Source organism: Etheostoma spectabile, chromosome 13 (genome assembly GCF_008692095.1).
Source record: "Etheostoma spectabile isolate EspeVRDwgs_2016 chromosome 13, UIUC_Espe_1.0, whole genome shotgun sequence".
In the NCBI taxonomy this organism is placed as follows: Eukaryota; Metazoa; Chordata; class Actinopteri; order Perciformes; family Percidae; genus Etheostoma; species Etheostoma spectabile.
Window position 1 is genome coordinate 25,161,013 of NC_045745.1, and position 21,973 is coordinate 25,182,985.

Here is a 21,973-nt window from a genome sequence, read left to right on the forward strand (position 1 = left end):
CTGACATTTTTAAGTACTTTCATCAAAAGGGCATTGGCAGCTAAGAAAACCTTACAAACGCTTAAATCCATAATTAGAAATGTAGATGTAAGATTGATTTGCAGCATATGGGAGTTTAAAGCTTTTTGGACCACTTTACTGTACCATGGTGTTCCTTCTGTTTGAAAGCTACAATGACTATTTTTTTGAAATTGTTAAACTGAACTTGGACCAGTCTGTTGGCCTGTTCTCATATTGACTTGTTATTCATGGGTCAACATCACTGTATGCAACATACCATTGGAATATGACCTATTACATTGATAAGATAACTGTACAACAACAAAAAAGGTTGTTTTGGTTACTTGTGCTTATATATATGAAAAGAAAGATATGGATGCATATGACATGCAGATGTACAGTACATAAATTACTCTATCAACATACAAAAGTATTTTAAAATAAGGTCCATTAAAAAGTCTGTCCTTTTTAGATCAGGGTGCTTGTTGGCTTCTGTGCTGCCTATTGACCTCGTTGTGGACCACATCAATACCGGGGTTTTCATCCGCTGTGATTGATCTGTCTTCAAATGGGTTACCTGTAACACAGCACTATGGCATTAATTCTATTTTTTACAATAGCATTGTTAAATTGACCACTCAATTACATATAGAAAATCTGAAATAATGTTTTGCTATAGTTTTATATATACTGTAAAAATTATGCAAGAAAATAGATTATCGTAAAAAAGGTCTGAAGTGCTGAGAAATCATGAAGGTGCACTTTGGAAGGGAACACAAAATATACAGGCTCAAAGCACTCTTCTTGCAAAAAGTTTAAAAGCCTTTATGACAACTTTAGGCTAGTTAATATGGAAATTGTTAGTAAATTAAATATAGAGCTTGGTAACAACCCACATGTAGGTTTGTTCTGCTACTTGTTTACAATTTTAATCCAGTAAAGACTCTTTACCAATGCCATTATTCTGCTCTGAAGAGTCATTGACGAGGAAAGAAGAGCTGGACAAATTGTTGGATTGGGAAGAACTTGAGGAGTGATGAGATCTTAGTCTGGTCACTGATGACTTCTTCATAGTCTTCTGTGTTGCAGTGCGGCTCCATTCTGTGAAAAGAAATTTCACATGCTATAAGGTGAAGTGTTACATAATATTTCATGTGTAATTTATTGCCATCATGTATCTAATGCACTTGTTTTTTTTTCCTTTAAAGGAACAGATGTCCATATTCAAAAGAATCAGAAACCAAATAGAGGAGTGAGTGCATGAGTGTGAAACATGTAAAGGGTTCCAGCCAGACTGATAGAGTTGTGAAATGTAAAGTGAACATCTTTCACCTGAGTTCTCTGCTAGTCTCATTTTGCCACAGCACAGGTAGGTCCTCCACTGCTTCCTCACATTTTCCTTCACCGCACAGTAGAACACAAATATAAAGAAACCTACAAGACAGAAACAACATCTCTATATTAAATGCATACATTTATCTAATCACTCATTTTAAAGTCTGCTAGGGATGAAGTTTTGCAACAGACAATTTGTCTTTAGGGGTCTGTGAGATGTCACATTTTTGACCTAAAATTATCATAGTGTATTGTTACTAAAAAGTTTAATTACAACTAAATCTGGGTTGGAATGTATGGCTCTTCTAATGCTGCAAAATAACATAACTATGGATGGCACACCTTAATAGTATAGTGTAAAAGGTGTTTTCATTTTTTGTCAAATTTTTCTTCACATTCTGTGTAAAAGGTAAGCGGTACTCAGACTTATTAAATCTTATTAAAGGATAATTCCAACTCATTACAACTTCGGTCTTATTGTAGTTTTAATTTGTACAGAGATTGTAAATAATATGAATACCTGAATGTATTTATTGTTCATCTGCAATTTTCTGTAGCTGGCTGAGTAACACATGTTTTTAAAGTGTACTAAAGTAGAATATAGTAGTCAAGCTAATTGAATTATAAAACCATGCTATTATCAACAAGTTGATGTTCTAGAGAACATTAATCACACAAAAACATTTCATCTAAATTGTTTTTGTGTAATTATTGTTACTTTGTCAAACAGTCCAGACATAGGTTGCATCCCTTGATAAATATGAACTACAACCTCAAATGTTGAAAGACAGAGCAAGACAACCTTTCTGCTTCAGTATTCAGACCATGGTCAGGAAGAACAGGGGATACTTTATTTTTCCTCCAGGGTTGAAGTTGATGCTCACTTCGGGGTTAAGACCCTTCATTTACCCAGTGTTTGGGAAGCAGACACATGTACTTTACTTGGGTCTGGAGAAGCTGCTGTATTTGTACATTTACTACCACTTTACTGTTTATTTCTTCTCTGCCCTGATCGCCAACACCTATCTGCACTCTGCAGTGCATTATTCTCTCTCTAGCATCAAACTGTGTCAACAACCTACAAATATAGAAGTGAAACAACCCATTTGAAACTCATATACAGGGAAATATGAATATATACAGAAAATAAGACACCAAAATGTATTAAGGAAGTGGATCAGATAATTGCATATGTAAAGACATTACCAGCGGATACACTGTCACGCTCATTCATTTTGGAAGGGCAAGGGCCAATGGGGAAACTACAACTCAACCAACCAAGGGTGCTAATTCATCACTCACTCACTCTGTGACAGACTTTCACTTTTTTAGGGCTAGCCCATGCATTGCTGTGTCTGGCTGAAAAGTAACACTAACATTGGCTCAAAATACAACCCCTCTTCTTTGGTGATTTTCTATCCATGGGTAGGCCTACTGGGTAATGTTAACCCGTTATTGTCTCGGTGCTACAGCACATTGACGGAAACCTATTTTACCCAGGGATTTTTAGTGTGTACAAATAAAAGATCCAAATTGTAATACGATACAATGTCCGTATTACTGCTGTGAAGCTCCCCTCATGATATAAAATTACCTCACCCAGGTTTTAATGGAACCACTATCACGTGAACACCTAGACCCAAATAAGTCATCTCACCTTGCAAGGAGTTAAAGATGGTAAAGAGGTACATGAATGGCAGGTTCACAGGGCCCCAGGCAAAAAAAGCAAAGCCCCAAGTGAGGCCCAGGAGGACTGTTATCCCCCCAACGCTTCGCAAATCCTGCATCGTGGTGCGGTGCTGCAAATGTTGAGGGTTCTGTCTCTTAATCCGACACAGCTGGACCAACACCACGACGAACATGACAAGGTTAAACAGAAAGATGATGCAGAAATAGGCCACCACTGCCACATAGAAAGCAATGTCATTTTTCAGCCAGCAACTGTGGTAGAGGACATGGGATGGGAGAAAATCAAAGGGTTAGTTTTATGTTTTTGTGCAGGTTTTTTGTCATGTTTTTTCGTATAACATCTTTTAGTTTGTTTAGAATAATGTGCATGTTACTGTGAAGGCATCTGTCAGAAGACTCACAATTCATCACTAGAGCCATCAGAAAACCTTCCATAGGAGACAAGACCGTAGTTATTCTTGTTAATCGCAATGACAATAATGACCACAATCATCGGGACACCCCAGCCAACCAGTGAGAACTTCAGCATGTAATGTGATATGTAGCGATTGAAGACTTTCACAATAGCCAGGTACATGTGGACGGCCTCAAGTCCCATCCAGGTGAAGGTAACCAGCAGGAAGTAATGAAGGAACCAGGCAGTGGAGATGCAGAGGCCCACAGCGTCTGGGTAGAGAGCCAGCCATGCATCCAGCAGGAAGACCAGGTTCAGCAGCAGCATAGCCAGGCACAGCTGGATAAGAATTTTGGATGGAATGTCCTTCTGCAACTTCCTGCAGAGTTCCAACACAAAACATCTCAGTGGACTTCTCTCAATGAACAACAGGTCTACAGTAAATAGTGCTTTGTCTGTATACAGTTGCTCAGGAAAAATGTTCAACATTGAATAACAAGATGATCTGCCATTAGACTGGAATTAAAAATACACAGTGCACGCTACTTGAATGGTAATTACAAAATGTTGGATGGGTGTAAATTATCTCATTGCTCTCAATACTCACTCAAAGGCCAAGTAGGTGAGGAGGGTGATAGACAGGAAGATGGCAGAGAGTCCACAGCCAATAAATGTGATGAAGGTAAGAATGTTGTTCTGCAGACGACTTGTTAGAGGCTCTTTGGAAATGTCCTATAAGAAAAAGAAAAATGAGAAGTTACAGCAGAATGGAAAGATTTTTACCAAACAAAAAGATGCATTTGTAAAGATTCGAAAAAGTATGCTTTTCTCACCAGCAGTATAGCAAAACTGGTCAAATGATTGCAGCCACAAATTGTCTGGTGGTCTGTGCTGTTTTTGACAAAACAGCCTGTTGGATTCCAACCACCTGATCCATCTACCAGTGGAAAACACAGACAAACCTTATTTTCATCTTTGTTTATATTTACTTAATTCTGATAGACTTAGTTTCAAATCTTACCATTTAATATAAAGTCCCAGAAAACACACGTAGCCACAAAATTAGCCTGTAGTTTGGGAAAAGGCACAAGAGCCCGGATCAGTTTACAATTTCTAATTGAACATCATGATTTTTTTTCTTTGTTGAGAATGACTCCTTAAACCATGTTTGTGGCCTATCTGCATTTACTCATCTGCTCAAACCTATGAAAATGTCCCATTTGTCCTTTCTTTGTTTTACCACATTTGTAGAAAGAAGACATTTGTGTAGTTTAGTGTTTTTATAGTCTATTTTACAAAGATGTATTGCTTTCCCTCTTCAAACAGTCAAGCAAGCACATCATATTTTCCTTAAAAAAATATTGTTTTTTTCAAACTGACTTACAGGAATGGGCTCCGTGTTCCTCAGGTTAACTAGAACATTGTCCTGCAGTTTTGTGATTGACAGGTTGGCCACACTTGCTCCCAGGATGCCACTATTAAGTTTGCGTTTTCCCAAAGATCTATCCTGCATGGCCATTCAGAGGCAACACAAGAAATACAAGTTGTCAAACACAATGTTATAATATGTCATTTAAAATGTTGAACACTAAATTAGGGATATAATTAAAAAAACAGATGATTAAAGTATTTCTGTATTGTAATTAAATTCAAGCTTCTCAGCTGTTTTTTTTTCTCGCTTTGAATGGGATGTTTGTTGAATGTATAGACCTGGAACACCGTGCTCTCCTGGTAGAAAGTGAACTGGACTCTGGAGGCCAGCCGCTGTTGCTCAGTAGTCAGGCTCTGTGTGAGAGAGGAGGGCAGCGTGATGGAGCCCTGAGGGATGGAGGGACCTGTTCTCACACTTCTTCTGGACTTAGGACCCCCACTGACCTGCAACACACATGGGACACAAACAGAAAGATGGAGGCCGAACAACTAGATTTTATCATCTTGTATCACCACATCAATCTGTCAGAGATCACTATTTGCAATAGCTGAGTTGTAAAAGCTACTCAACCCATTTCTTCTTTGGTGCCACATGTACAAAAACAAGTTTAATCCATGGATGTACCTTTAGAAATCATCTTAAACAAGTCATGTCATTGTAATGAAAGGAAGTAGGTTAGGGGACCTAGTTAGTGAATGAATTAATAGCAACAGCCTTTCAGCAAAAACTAAGCTAATATGCAGTTGAAGGTATTCAGTGCAGGTATTTTGACATATAAGATAATTGTTGAATTTGGAGGAATTGTTTAAATTAAAGAGATAACATTAATTGTTTAAAGAAAATTGCCTGTCATTTCTGTACCAGTATACTGTTTGTGCACTTTTACCTGTCATAGCAGGAACATTGCACTTGGAACAAATAACAATGACAAGGCCATGCCATCAAAAAGCCAGGGTCCTGGAACTAGTACACGGAAATGGAAAGTAGCTGTAAAACCATCATTCATATTATTAACTACACATGTGCTTTGGATGCTGTTATTTGTCAGCGTTTCTGTCTGCGTTGCCAGAGCTATCTCCCCATAGGGCCGCGGAGGAAGGTCTGGCTAGTACACAACACTCAGAGATAGGTTATCTGCTCTGGTTTATTGGCATTTCTTTAAACCAATCATAATCGTCTTGGAGGGTGCTAAGCGCTGGACCGTGCCTCTACAAATTAGCCTTGGGAAGAAACATGGTCGATATAGACTACCTCCAAAGGGTCACAAGATACATTTGGGGGGTGATGAAATGATTGATGGGAGATGAAAAAAAAAGAATTCCGTTACACAAGCCTGTACATATTCTGGTATTTTCCATCAAAAAAGTTAAGATGGGAAATGTCTCTTTAATGAAACAGATAAATACTTAAGACATCTAAAACATGGGGCCCAAAGACACTGCTTTTTTGTAATGGGTCAAATGTTAAAAATCAATAATTTAATCTAACACTGTACTGCAGTTGAAGTATTAAGTAGCATAAAATGGAAATACTGAAGTAGTAAGTACTCTTAAATTTTACTTAAGTTAAGTACTTGATTAAATGCACTTATTAACTTCTTACCACTTTTAAGTATGTAGTATTTGATGTCCAACTGTCTATTTTTCACTAATTTCAGTTCTCTGAAAGCCGTCACTCAAAAACTCAAATCACCAGCATCTGCTGTAAAATAGTAGGCCTACCCTACAGGCTCATCTAAACAGTATTACAAATGTTGTACAGTATGCAATCCTGTATACAGATGCAATAAACTGATTTGCCGTACCTGTACATCGTTGGGGTTTAAGATGGAGAAAATTGTTTCCTTAAAGTTGCTGCCATCTACTGGTTTCACAGACAGAGCCACGTCCGAGGACAGTAGGGTATTAGTCTGTCCATTAAGGACCAGCTTTAACCCCACTGTATCAACAATCCCTATAATCCTGATGGAAGAGGAAATGAATTGGTATTTTGCAAAATGTGTATAATTAGAGGCAATTCAGTAACACCAGAGGATCCCAAGCCCTAGGGCACAGAAACAGTTTCTACATGATTCTGTAAAAAAAAAGCTGAATGTTTACCTTATGTCATAATTACATTAAAATTAGTCCCGCCAGTGTCGCCTTTTTCATCACAACATGTAGGTCATTAGTGTGTAAAAAAAGTCCAATATCACAACATTTTGAAATTACATACTTGTGAGATCACAAAGAAACTGATGGGACATCCCCTTTATATATGTCAGTTTGTGTAGTAATAGGGTGTGGAGAACATAAATAGGCTCCAAGTTGGACAGCCTGCAACAAAATTGCTGCCGTATAAATGCTTAAGGTGCAAAAAAGATCCAGAGCCACAGAGTTATACCGTCTAATTTCTTAACAGTTAGAGAATGTCAAATAAAAAAATCTGTAACCTGTTGGAGGAGTCTGACAGCACCTCAGGAGAAGCACCCAGCAGATTGCTGACGATGGTAACGGAAGTGTTCCCCAGTGCCAGACTGACGGTCGGGCCTGACAAAAGTTTCTCCAGCTGAGACACCAGCTGATTCACCTGGCTGGAATTCAGCTTAGACACATTTCTGGTCAACTCAAGCAGTGCATTGGCTTGGCTTTCAACTGCAGTCAATACAATGTAAAGGGGACATTATAATTATGCTATTATGATGTAAAGGTTGCAGCAGAGCCCTGTGCTGAGCAGATAACAAACCTGAGACTGTGGTATTAGTAGCAGTGGTGGTGGCATTCAGGGCTTGAACTGTTGTGTTAAGCGGGGATGAAGTCACATTTACAGACACCGTGGTGGTGTTTGGTTGTGCGGTTGTCACATTTGGGCTGGGTGTAGTAAACACCCCCACACACTGCTCGTCCATCAGCAACACCACAGTTATTCCCTTTTGACTATAAAGGAATAGAACAAATTAATATCTTGGGTAAACGTATTTGTAGAATGTTCACATCAGGTGTTAAATGTTGATCAACTACAATACAAACAACCCTAAGGATTTAGTTAAGTTAGTGCATAAGATCATACAAACCACGTTTGGGGGCCAAAATTTATTATTGTTGTACAAAAGGCAGCAGGCTTCACATTAACCATAAGCCACACAAACTCAGAGTTTAGTGGATTGTCGCTGACTTCTGAATTTCCACAAATTGCTGTGTGAAAAATAAAACATAAAACAGGAGTTTTAAAGCACACACCTGGAGTTGCTTTCTTGACTGTATGAATTGCTGTTGAATTGACTTGATTCCCTAGTTGTTATACACACCTACTCGGGTCACTGGTCCATTGTAACGGATTCCTTTCTCAGACCGAAGCACATAAAACACGGCTGCCGACACATTACAGATAGGAACCTCGTGGCCAAAGCGTAAAATGATTTCGCATCTTTGAAGACTAGAATTTAAAACAATCACAAGTGCACAAATTCAAAATCACTGTTCAATGTACAAGTGCATAGAAATGTTCCCGCAGCTAGTAATAGGATTAGACTCACTTTGTTCCTGTGATTCCACAATCCACTCTGACATCCTGAGTAGAGATTTCCATTTTAGTCTGACCATCTCAAGTGATTATATCAAAGTAACACATTAAAATATGTTTGATACGCTTTGAATAGAATATGTACTTGAATAGAATATGCACTTGGGTTGAAATGCACAAAGTTTCAATTAAGTGCCAAGTGTATTTCATGAACAAACTGCTCAGTGTCACAAAAAGTGTCATAAAGTTGCACATAATGCATTTTTGTGACAATTTTTTGTGGCCAATTTTCTTAATGAAATGCATGACTCATAAACAAAATATTTCACTGCACATTTCATTTGGATACTGTTAAGTCAAGTAAATCATAAGCTACAGTAAAAGATAGATTTTGTTTTAAGCAAATCAAAAAGAAAATGAATTAATCCCTTGTTGTTGTTTTTGTTGATGATGGTGATAAAAGATGACAATTTGGTGGCTGATTACCTTGAATTCAGATGCAATGATGGGCAATGGACATGAAACGCTGCAAAGGAACAATAAAATGTAATTTTTAATTTGATCAAAGGGTGTTTATTCACGTAAAATTTAACCTGTACATGCTTGAAGAATGGCAAAACTCACCCTCCACTTGAAGGGCAATTTGTTGGTTGATTAACCTTAGAGATCTGTGAAGATCCCAAAATGTATAGCTTAATGCTACATTCATTATTTGATGCAAAATGGATAGTTAAAGACAAATACTAAAACACACACTTACACATGCATGCATGCATCTTCGATTTGTGCCTGTACACTTACCACAGATAAGATATATGAATCGTTGATATTGGAATCTTGAATTGAAATTTGAAAAGTGTAGTATGCATCTGAAAACAAAGAAACAATATTAACGTGTAAAAACCTTCTATTTATATCTATTTAGGATAATAATCTGTTGGTTTTGTTGGGTGCTAACACACTCACCAGGTCTACTGCAGTAAGCAGAGCAGTTGCAGTTGTTGTTCCCCTTATCTGAAACAAAGTCAAAGCATGTTGTACGTGGTTTTTTGCAGGACTAGCTTATTACTTGGCCGGGCGCAGTGACTTGCTTGGACTTCATGTAACGTCTGCTTAATAATGTCTCAATGTCTACTTTGACATTGTGGGTTAATGTACAATCATTGAAAAGGGGTTGATTACTTTCTTTACATTCTGTGTTTTGAAACTTTGAAGATGTTTGAGGAAAAATGTTCAGAACTCACTTGCACCACAGTAAGTTGAGTTGCGTTGAACCTGCACATACGCAGTCTCCGACTTGTCACTGTTGAAACATTTTGAATAGATCAACTAAAATTTGTTTATGGCATCCAACAACCTCATAAAATGTTACACAAATGCAAAGGCAATTATACAATACACAACCATGCCCTAAAGATCAATTCATAAATACTGCTTTAGAAAACGTTGCTTTTCAAAATATGAAGTGACGTCACTATGTTTAATTGTTTTTAATGTTATTTTAATAAATATGTTGGGTGGTTACAAATGAAGAAAAAAAAACAACGTGAATACCATATATCTTACCATGACGCACCGGGTTGACCGGTATAAATGCAACTGTTTTGCTCTGACAAAGTGTTATTGCACTGATTTTGTAGTGGATCTGTTTAATGACACAAAGGGTTGATTGCATTATGGGATTTCATTAGGTAGGTAATTATGATGTAGAATTTCAGATTATGAAACACTCACTTGTTAAATCTGCTGTTTTTCCCACCACATGAATGTCAGAAGATGTTTTACTGGCCGCACAGAGCGTACTCAGGATACAACATGATGGGACGCTCTGCTTCAGCTGTAGCATCACCGAACAGTTGGTGTTTCTGAAGTATAAGGTCGGTGTTAACAACAAATAAATTCTTCTTTAAGTCACTTTAAAATAGTGGATTTCACTTACCCTGTTGCAGTTGTTGGGGTGCATGAAACGTTCATTTTCTAAAACATAAAAATCAATCTTGAGTCACATAGTCCTTCTATTCACACACTGTGACCCCCAGAAATATTCAAATGGTAACTTACTTGAAATAGGCCAGTTGATATGTCACTACTGAGTGCACTGAAAAATACATTTAGACAAGACTAATGAAAAACAATGCAAAACATCATGTTCTCTCTTTCAAATCAAAGTTAAATTCATGTTCTTGTTTAATTTACAGTACACCCAGAGACTGTGCTGCTACAAGTTCAAGTGTGGGTATCTGGGGATCAATAAAAGGTTTATTTTATCATAGTATGGATTTTTGGGAAACCGTCACTAAAATCCACCACTGTAATAATGCAATTTGGAATTCACTTTTTATTCAATCTCTTCCTGTCCACAGTGTAAAAAAATAAACATTTCTGTACTGAATAATGGGACTTTCTCTGGTGAAATCCCAGTGGTCTTTACTTTAAAAAGGAGCTTCATTCTTTCGTTCATTTAATACAAAATTGATACATTGATACCTGGTTTGTGTCACACTGTTGCGAGCTATCCTCTTTCTTATGCTCTGTAACGTTGAAGTTGCTGCAGTTGTAGGTCTGTTGTTGCTATTTGGCTTTGGGGTTGCTGCAGCTATAGGTTTGCTGTTGCTATCTGGCTTTAGGGTTGCTGCAGCTGGGTTATTGCTCTGTGATACTGGGGTTGCTGAAGCTGTAGTTGGGTCATTGCTCTGTGATACTGGGGTTGCTGAAGCTGTAGTTGGGTCATTGCTCTGTGATGTTGGGGTTGCTGAAGCTGTAGCTGGGTTATTGCTCTGTGATATGGGGTTGCTGAAGCTGTAGTTGGTTATTGCTCTGTGATATTGGGGTTGCTGAAGCTGTAGCTGGGTTATTGCTCTGTGATATTGGGGTTGCTGAAGCTGTAGTTGGGTTATTGCTCTGTGATGTTGGGGTTGCTGAAGCTGTAGTTGGGTTATTGCTCTGTGATGTTGGGGTTGCTGAAGCTGTAGTTGGGTTATTGCTCTGTGATATTGGGGTTGCTGAAGCTGTAGTTGGGTTATTGCTCTGTGATATTGGGGTTGCTGAAGCTGTAGCTGGGTTATTGCTCTGTGATGTTGGGGTTCGAGAAGCTGTAGCTGGGTTATTGCTCTGTGATGTTGGGGTTGCTGCATCTGTAGTTATGTTGTTGCTCTCTAACGTTGTGGTTGCTGAAGCTGTAGTTGTGTTGTTGCTCTCTAACGTTGTGGTTGCTGAAGATGTAGTTGGGTTGTTGCTCTCCAATGTTGTGGTTGCTGAAGCTGTAGTTGTGTTGTTGCTTTCTGACGTAATGGTTGCTGAAGCTGTAGTTGTGTTGTTGCTCTCTAACGTTGTGGTTGCTGAAGCTGTAGTTGTGTTGTTGCTCTCTAACTTTGTGGTTGCTGAAGATGTAGTTGTGTTGTTGCTCTCCAACGTTGTGGTTGCTGAAGCTGTAGTTGTGTTGTTGCTTTCTGACGTTATGGTTGCTGAAGCTGTAGTTGTGTTGTTGCTCTCTAACGTTGTGGTTGCTGAAGCTGTAGCTGTGTTGTTGTTTTCTGACGTTGCGGTTGCTGAAGCTGTAGTTGTGTTGTTGCTCTCTAACGTTGTGGTTGCTGAAGCTGTAGCTGTGTTGTTGTTTTCTGAGTTGGGGTTGCTGCAGCTGTAGTTGTGTTGTTGCTCTCTGTTGTTGGGGTTGCTGCAGCTGTAGTTGTGTTGTTGCTCTCTGTTGTTGGGGTTGCTGCAGCTGTGGTTGTGTTGTTGCTCTCGGATGTTGGAGTTGCTGCAGCTGTAGTTGTGTTGTTGCTCTGTAACGTTGTTGTTGCTGTCATCACGAGTGTCGTCTCATTTGAAGTGCTTGAGGATGTAGTTTGTGGAGAGGTAGGTGTGGGAGTTACCAGACAGCTCTGCAAATTGTTTCGGAACACCTGATCCAGCTGAGAAAATGAACAGGAGACTCATATTTATTCACAGGATGAAAACATCATACAGTATTTTAATTAGCAACTAGTCCATGAACAGTTTTCCTACATACCCAGGCAAAGATTTGTGATTCATTCTGTTGTCCACTGACATCCACGGTGACATTAACTAAGAAGTATACTGTTTTAAGGAAGAAAGACAGAACGTTGATGAGACAGATTTTGAAAATGGTCAAGATTTCCTGAGATAATACAGATGGTATTATCCTTTCCACAGGACCACAGAGTAGGGGTGGGAATCACCAAAGGCCCCACAATAAGACAATACCACGATACTTCTGTCACAATGCAATATTATTGTGATATTGTGCGATATATTGCAATTTATAATGTTCCAACTTCCAATTATTTCCCGAAAGGAAAACTTTGTCAGAGTCTGTTCCATCTAAAAATAAAAATTTCTCTGTTTGTTCATCTCACTTCAGCTTTATTCAAAAAAAGAAATTGATTGTGTTATTCTATTGCTAAAAAGTTAAATTTGCATGTGCTTTTTATATAATAAAAGATCAATACTTGTGTCTGAGTGTTGATACAGTATTGCCACGGAAAATATTGCAATACTATGCTGTAACAGTTTTTACCCCTACCAACAAATTCTCCAAATCATACAACGATAAAGGTTGTTTATTCTTACCATCTAATATGACCCACAGGAGCATTTAATAAATTAGCTCCACCAGCAGCCCACAGACCCATAGGCCAAATAGCTACTTTATGTTTAGAAAAAGATCAAGGTTTTGGGTTAAAATTATTAATGTATTATACTAAAAGGAAACCGGATCCCAGAATGGTGTCTATTCGGTTCAGTGGAGTTCCTTGCCTGGCACCTATGTCAAAAAAGGTTCTAAGCTTCCAGTTTTAGTTCTGTGAAATGCAGCACATTGAATATGCGCAGTAGTTTTTTCCTGCTGGCGCTGCCCGCAAGTTCCTGCTTGGCCAAAGACTTTACATTGTGGTGACATCAAAGGTTTTGAAATCAACTTTCTTGGCTAGAGGGAAGTTTTTCAAATATAAAAGGTTCATTGATAAAGGTTGATTCAGAAAAAAAAGAGTCATAACCGACCTTGTTTGGCACATGGGGAAAATCCTTGTTTAACCGCAGGGGGATTTTTTGTTGAAACACTGCAAGTGGCCACTTAAAAAAAATTGTCTTCAATGCTGAGGCTGGGGGCCTTCTTAAATCTGTTACATTACGTAACTTCTGGTTACACAAGTGATGCAGAACATGACATAGTTCCGTGTGTTCAGTCTTCGTCATCTTACTTCCTGCATTGCTCCCATCATAATGGCCATGGCCACTAGAGGTGGTGCCACTATAAGCATTAATATGAGTTGTAATTGTTGCTTGAACAAACAATTTATTGGGGCGTTTACCAGGAGTTTCATTCTCAGTTGTAGTTTCACAGGATAATTTGCATTCTCCAAAATTAGTAAACGGATCTTTAAAGTACAATTACATCTTTTTAAGCCTCATATTAGCTTCAGCTGAACTTCACAATGAATTATTTTTTCTTTTAGATTCAATTGGGACCCATCACTCATGTTGAAAATGTCCATAGGTAAAACAGGTACTGTACATATGGAAATGTCAGTGTTATTTGAAGGAATTCCCCTTTAATGTAAAAAGTGAAACTGTTCCACAATTTCAAGGACAGTTGTGATTTGTTGGAGGCCGATATGAATGTGATTGGGATGATTCTAGTTATGCAAAATAATAGGTACATGTATTCATAGGCTACTTTACTTTGGTACAATAGAGTTATATTTTTACTTTCAATACTTCCATTTTAGGCTTTACTTTTTCTGAGACAAACATTGTCTTACTCCACTACATTCATCCAACATCAGAATCAGATCATCTTAAAACATTTGATGCATCATAGATTGACTTACACAACAGTGAATGAATGAAGTTAAAATTAGCTCCACCTCAATCAACTTAAATTAAAATGTTGTTTAAAAGATTTAAAATAAAGAGCTGTTCCTTTTTCTGAATACTTCTTTTCTTCTGCTACTGTACTCCATACCACCAAGACAATCTATCTCTATTATGTGACATATCTTGTGTCTTTATCGGATAACAGAGGGTTGGCGTTGGTTTTCATTTACAACCAGTGACACATTAATGCTACGTTAACACATGGCTGGCTATTTTCATAAACGGACATTTCACCCCCTCTGTTTTGAAAAATAGAATAGCATTGTGCAACCTGTCAGTTTTCAGAAAAGTATTTATTTACGCAAACCAGTGTGGATGCCGTATGTGTAACGAGAAGCTCAAGCCCATTTTAGCCAATCAGAATCCCAACCATAGCCAAGTGAAAATGGAAACATAGATCTTACTTTTGGCGCAGGTGTAAGTTCTGGAACTGTGATGTTGGCTGCCTAAACCTTCGTTTTTCATAGTTTATGTACAACATGCAAATGTGCAAACAAAGTTTTCTAAAATCTCCACTCTGCGAGAGTTTTTAGATATAATTGTTCTCAGAGGTGAATTCTCCGTTTGCGTGTACACAAAGGGCACAAATGAAGGGAAATGTCTCAGTTTTTAAAAATAACCATGTCAGCCTACGTGTAAATGGGGTATATTACAAATGGGTGAGACCAGCAGCAGCAGTGTGGGGATAAAATAAAAAGTTGTGAAGGACAGTTGCGTTTCTGATTATTACTGACATTTTCAGTGAGTGTGATGATTCAGTCAAGTGTACCTGAAGTCTGTGCATTTGTTGTAGTAATGGAAAGAGGGGAAGGAGCAGCAGAGGTCCCATTACCGGAAGCCTGACCTGTTGGCGGGAAACAAAGAAGAATTATTTTTGGATGTGATGAATCACTGAATGACGGCAGTGATTAGTGTGACTCACTGTAATACTGCATGGTAGACTGTAAACAGCAGTGTGGACGTTCTTGTTTTTCAATCCCACCTATCATTTTCCAGTCCTCTGTGTTAAGGTTATGTTTCCCTATTTGCGTACTGCTTTACAGACACTTCAAGCAATGTTTCTGATTCCAGGCAACTTCACTTCCTGCCCTTGTGTGTTTTTCATCTGTGTGATCAGTTCCACCTGTGTCTAATCACATTCCTTTCCTTGCGTATTTAGTTATTGTCCTCTCCTCCCTTTGTCTTTTGTCAGTTCATTATCGTTCTCAATGTTGAAGCAGTTTTTTTCTTGTGTTTAGAACTTATTGCTCTTTACTTTCCTGTCCCCCTGCCGGCTGGATCTTCTGCTGCTCCTGGATTTTGTAATTCTTGAAATTAGTTTCAACAATGTAGTTTTGGATCCAAACGCAGAATAGGTTGATGAAGAAACAGCACGCAGTGTTCAATGATTCAATCAAGTAAAGCTTACAAAATCAGGAAAAGAAAACAAGGAACACTAAGCAATAGGTAATGGGAAAACAACAAGGAAAAAAACTGCTTGGACACAGGTAATAACGATGAAATACACAAAGAAAGGAGGGTGATTTGACAACTTTGGAACTAATAAGGGTGGTGCACACAATCACACAGGTGGGAAACACACAAGGGCAGGAAGTGATGTTCCCTGGAACAACAGGACTAAAAATAAAACAGGAAACACTAATTAGTGTAAAAAAACTGAAATGAAAAACATAACCTTCACATAGAGGGCTCGGAAATTATAACATGCTATTGACTGATATGTATATTGTTATTGTTTTGCTACTTTGTCTTGTATTTTGTCCTGTAGTTTCCTCTGTTTTTGTGTTTTTTATTATCTTGTCCTTGTGATTGTGTTACTTTCAGTCTTGTGTTGTATATGTTCTTTTTCCTGTTTTATTGTGATAGTCTGGTTGTCTGTGCTGTCTTGTTTGGTGTTACTTCCTGTGTTTTCCCGCTCTTGTGTTTACGTGATGTTTTCCACCTGTTTCCCAGTCCTTGTGTTACCTGCCTCTTGTTACCTTGTTAGCCTCTGTATGCAGTTCCCCTTGTCCTTTGTCAGATCATTGTGTGTTTTGTCTCCTGTGTGGATTGCTGTTTGTTAGACTTCCAGGTTTGTGTTAGTTTTCCTTTGCTTTCTGTTCTTACTTGGACTTTATTTTTGGTTCCCGTTTTAACTGCTTGTTTCCAGGACTCCTTTTGTTTTGTGCTTTTTTTTTGGATTGATTAAATCATAAAAAAACTACCCTCAGTTTCCACCTCTGCATTTTGGGCCCGCCATTCTCCAGCTTTAACATATATATGTTATATATATATAACATATGTAGGTTTTTTGGAAATTTTAAAACATGTTTTTAGTCTGTTTTCTATTGGCCATATTTTCCACTTTTCTCTACAAAGAAGTTACAGCATTGTGAAGTTCTATTTCATCCTTACTGACCACCAGAGGCAGTGTTTCACACTGAAAATATTTCATGTCGCGCTTGTGCAGGTCAAGTATTTATATCAAGAAAGTCCCCTGTGACTTCGGGGTGACCCTGTTCAACAACAATGTTCCGGTGTCATCCCCGAGGTAATTCCTTTTTCCTCTTCTCGCTAAGTAGGTTGTCTACCATCTGTGGTAGCATTAGCTTTAGTTGGAATTGTTAAAATGCTCGCCGCTCGTAGCCTTGCGATTACAGTCAGAGTTGTGACTTTTTTCGTCCTCCAAAGGCTGAGCTGTCCTTCTTCAAGGAAGGGGACGGTGTGTTTGGTTTTCGGTTTCGGACGAAGCCCCGGACTGGCGGACACTCCAGACCCACTCATAGTTTAAACACTCGGTAAGATTGGCTTCGTGGTGTTAACATTGTGTCATTGACGGTGTGTTCGCTGCCGTCTCCTGTGTACAATTGTTTGTTTCACTATGGCTCTGCGCTTTCGCTGGGCTGTGTGACGTAAATGTCCTAAACCTGTTAACGTGTAACTGCTTTACCAACGGGAGCGTGTTTGCTCAGTGTTAATGTTTACGATTGCTGTATTATTTGCCAGAGTAATGTATTTACCTACACATTGTCTTGTGTCAGTGACGGCAAGGTGCTCGCTTTTTTCTCCTGTCTACGATTGTTTGTTCACTGTGGCTGGGCGCTTTCGCTGTGCTAACTAACGTTGATACCTTATCCGATAAACGTGTAACTTCAGTTTCTACCGTGAGCGTGTTCGCTCTGTGTTATTGATTATTGTGGCTGTAACCACTGTCACGTACAGTGACCCAATAACTGAGAAGTTGTGCATTTAAACACGCTGCTTTTTTAAATTCTGGTTTTACCACTCACACCATTACCCACAAAACCCGCACTGTAGAGTACGATGGCGGAATATGGACATTACGTGTATGCCACATTTCTGGATGGCTCTCCTAGAGCCACACCCATACCTTACAACCTTCATCTTTGTGGCTTTGATCAGTTTCACAATGAAGGCCTGTCCATCACTTCAATGCATGTATGACATCTACCACCTCATTAGGGGGTAGGATGTACCCTTTGCCTGTTTCTTTGCCTCGTGGGCAAGTTGACAGCTGCCTCAGCTGTCATTCTCTTGGGCTTTCTGTCACTGCGCCCCAGCAGAGATGGCTGAATGGTTTCCACTTGGTCACGAAGTGGCACAGGCATAAGAGGATGAAGGAGTTGCTGCAGTGCCTGATGGCTCTGTCTCGCTTGGGAGTGTTTGCATCTGTTGGAAGGGGTGCCCATGGGCTCTGTTCCGTTTTCAATGGGTTGTCATGACAGATGCCTGCTCTTCAAGGTGGGATGTAGTGTGGCTAAACAGGACAGTTTAGGGCCTTTGGTCTTCTATCGAAGCCCATCCTTGTGCTGGAGCTATGAGCTGTGGACCTGGTTCTGCGGCATTTCCTGCCGTACTTGAGGGGATTGCACATGCTCGACAGGTCAGACTAAACCTCGACAGTCTTTCACATAAACCACCAGGGTTCCTGCAGACCCTCCTGAACAGTGGATGGTCTCCTACATGCTGTGAGTCATTCCTGTTTGAAGTGGTATTTGGATGGCTCTGGTGTCACTTTGTGACCTATTATGGCATTCCTCCCTAATGTGCTGGCATGCTCACGCAAAAATCAGCCTGTTCACCTGACACGTTTTGACCCCCCCCTTCCAGAGGTCCAAGGGTCAAGTCAAGTCCACTGTACCCAGTGCGAGCCCTTAAGGTTTGTGTAGACACTACGGCCTGAATCTGTTAGTCTGAGCAACTTTTTGTCCCCCCGAGCTCATTCTTACAGAATCTTCCAAGATTCCAAGTGATCAAGAACTCTGCCAGTCTTCCAGGATTCATAGAACCATAGTTACATTTCGTAACTTCTGTTTTGTGTAGTTAGGAAACAGACAGCCATCAGAAGAATAACTGGTTATGGATAAATTAGGAGGGAAATATTGTGTGTGTGTGCAGTGAATGACAGGTATGTCAGACATGTTAGACATTGCAGTTCACAAATAGGGCTGCAAAGTTGTCAGCACAAAGGTTGCCAGACAAAAGACGCTGCCATTCCATTGTCAACAACAAACTGTTATTGCTCATATCAGACCATACCTGCAAATAGGGCAACCAGCAGAAGTATGTGCAACCAGTGTAGATGTGAGCCTGGTTTCTTCATTCTGTAGAATGACAAATACAATGATTTAAACACTTTTCAAATGTTTACATGAAAGGAAAACATCTGGTTTTAGCTTCATTGTGGCAACATTTAGCTATTTTTATGCCTATTGTTGAACTGCAGTGAGTCATATGAAAAACTTCTAAGGCTAATCACAAGCACCTTGTCACATCACACCCATGCCAATGAATGCTGGAGGCCTTTTCCTGTAAAAGGTTTTCTCTTTGTTAATTCAATCAATTAACCATACTTCACACAATGTTCTGAAGATTTGAATGATGTCAGACACTTGAATGCATTCCTGGGTAGGCACACCTTTGAGTATAATCAATATAGTACAATACAACAGAGCAAACACACTACCTTCATCCCAGCTTAGAGAAATTGCAAACAGTAATATATAGACTAGTATTGCATTGTGTAGACAAACATGTTGGTTTCCATGAAAAAATTGGGACTGTTTGCTCTGGCCAAAGCTTTCAGAGGGGAACATGTGTTCTGAAGCTATGCTGTTACCATGCAGTGATAAAAAAGATTGTGGTAGCTAAACTCTGGTGCCTGCTTTTATATATTAATGTATTTAAAAAATACCCAAAGAAAATGTGAAAGAATGTAATACATGTAATTTTATGAGATACATATCAGTACAAATAAGGCACAGGTATTGCTATACTGCATGATTGAAAAAAGATAATAGATATTTAAACGTGATTAGGTTAGTGGTTTAAATAAAGGATTAAAGAAGGAAATGATTTAAATATATATGTGAATAGACAAGTTTGATAAATTATCCAGCATCAAACCAGATCCAGCTGTGATCCAAAAGAAGATAACACACAACCACCACCACTACAACCACTACCACTTTACCTGGCAAAGTTGGCAAACAAGAACTGACACGAAGATCCATCAGAATAAATGCTGGTAGATTTCATTACTTTTGCATCATTTTCATGGAACAGAACTCCCTGTCGGCAAATTCCAACCTGGACAAAAAAGCCAAACCACAAACATTAGACTTGCATTTGCTTCTCTTAACCCACAGAAATTTGTAGTTGGCAGGCTGCTGTGTGAGCTCAGTGTGACTTTCTCATTCAAGATCAATCGCTGACACATGTGGCACGCCCCTGAAACTAAAACCTGAAATGGTTGGCTGCCTGCATTCACTTTATCTTAATCTCGCTCCACAATTGTCCACCTCCTGAGCAGATTTTTTTTCATTTTACACCATGTCAGAAAAGGCCAACAGTGCTGTGCAATCATCCAAAATAATGTTTTACAAAACAAACGTTTTTGCCGGTTTTTAGAGGGAATAGATTTAGCTTTGTCTATTTTTGTTTGACAGTACAGGTGCGCCTTGAGGTGTGTCCTAACTGTGTGAGCGTTCTTACTGACAAACAAGTGTTTCCAGGGTTACAATATAATCTAACAGAGGGCTGTTATTGAGACATTTACTGTTCTGTCAGTCACGCACCAGCATTATTTGTCTGTCATGTTATGCACGTCCTTTTCAAAACTGGAAAAGGGCTTGTCTGTCTACTGTGCTCATTAACAAACAATCACATACACACACACACACACACACACTTATTTTCTCCATTGTTGTAGCTCTTTAAATTATAGTCAAACACTGTATTTAATACAGTTACACCCTGAAGAGTGCATACACACTCACCTGAGATAAATATAGGCCTCTGTCTTAAATGAAAAACACAAGGAGGGGGTCAAACTGTCAGTGGGAGGGTTCATTAACTAAATAAAGTTATAAATAAGGATACAATGACAAACTGCTGGCAGAGGAAGTAAACAAAGGGAATTTGATCCTTCATGTCCTGGTAACTCAGGGATTTGTTAAATGAATTATAACTGATAACTTTTGACCCATAAACTATTCATGATTTAAAAATTGTAATTATCAACAACCATGTACTGTATAGTGGTACTAAACAGATTTGAGGCTGTACCAGCTTGAGTTTGCTGTTAATGAGATTAAGATGGAAAAAGAAGAAAAAAAAGCCACGGTGCTGTAAATGAGATAAAGATGGAAAAATAAGAAAAACAGCCGTAGTTCTCCATATGTACACCAGGGGGAGGCAGATGGCTAAAGATAATCACAAGCCAAGTTTTTACATCTGTTTGAATATAACAAAAGAACCAGTGAGTTAGATGGTTGGGAACCATATTGATGGCAGAGCATATGCAAATAATGTCTTTCTTTCAGTGGTGTCTTTATTCTGTTTGAAGTGAGATTTTAAAGGGTTTGAAGATATTTGTTTTATTGAAGCACCACACAATATATGCTGTTTTTAACTTATAACAGTGGGTGCAGGCTTTTCTCCAACGGATAGTTTTCTGCCAGATATAACCGTTTAAATAATATTGAGAAAAAATAGCATGAAAAAAAAAAGAGAAAGAACAAACCAGAAAGCACCAGTAACAAAAAACACCAATTGGTGCACAAAGATGTTTCTCCCCTGATACCAATCGTTACCACTCGTTAGCTGCTGGCTGTGGCTTCATGTTAAGAGATAAGGTAGGCCAACAAGAAAGTAAGCATAATTCCCAAAATGTGAAATTATTCCTTTAAAGGGACAGTTCAGGATGTTTAGACCTGCAGTGTTTTCAGAGTTACAGTAGAGCTTGTTGTGGCATGCTCAGTATTTAGTTCTAATAAGGAGCTCTCTGATTGTTCCCAAACTGGGTTCAACTCATAGGGGCGGATCTATTGGCAGAAATGGAATATAGTTTTCATGGATGTTTTCATTAGTGTATAATCACCTAAAACTGAGAATATTTGTGTTTTGTTCAACTTAGAACGAGCCCTTCATATCTAGGCAGGGTGTCCTCTTCTACTGAGTCCGCCCTGTTGCACTCCCATGTGTCTATAGTAGCCCAGAACGGACAAAAAAAACACTGGCTCTAGAGAAGTCATTTCACTTTTTTATGTTACCTGAAGGCCACTGTAGGTTCTCTACACGCTTGGAAGGGGAGGTGCGGGTGGAAGAGTATTCATGCAATTTGCAACCTGTCTGCTAGATGCCCCTAATTCCTACACACTTGTCCTTTAATACCTAATGGTCACTTTTAGCCACACACACACACACACACACACACACACACACAC

The 21,973-nt window shown here is 39.0% G+C and overlaps 1 protein-coding gene across 1 annotated transcript; it reads right to left on the reverse strand.

Moving 5' to 3' along the window:
* Window positions 1–61: 61 nt before the first annotated feature.
* LOC116700397 (mucin-6-like) lies at window positions 62–20,116 on the reverse strand. Its single transcript, XM_032533530.1, is given in 32 exon segments — window positions 62–577; window positions 952–1,101; window positions 1,333–1,434; window positions 2,993–3,276; window positions 3,426–3,797; window positions 4,026–4,150; window positions 4,252–4,355; window positions 4,440–4,485; window positions 4,803–4,925; window positions 5,129–5,293; window positions 6,655–6,811; window positions 7,282–7,499; window positions 7,501–7,765; window positions 7,903–8,023; window positions 8,137–8,264; window positions 8,365–8,399; window positions 8,838–8,877; window positions 8,976–9,019; window positions 9,153–9,220; window positions 9,318–9,365; window positions 9,596–9,654; window positions 9,918–9,996; window positions 10,086–10,216; window positions 10,291–10,328; window positions 10,413–10,449; window positions 10,839–11,485; window positions 11,487–11,993; window positions 11,996–12,262; window positions 12,361–12,428; window positions 15,016–15,090; window positions 18,786–18,850; window positions 19,720–20,116. Coding segments are annotated over 32 exon segments (4,737 nt in total). The 5' UTR covers window positions 19,785–20,116; the 3' UTR covers window positions 62–473.
* Window positions 20,117–21,973: the final 1,857 nt, after the last annotated feature.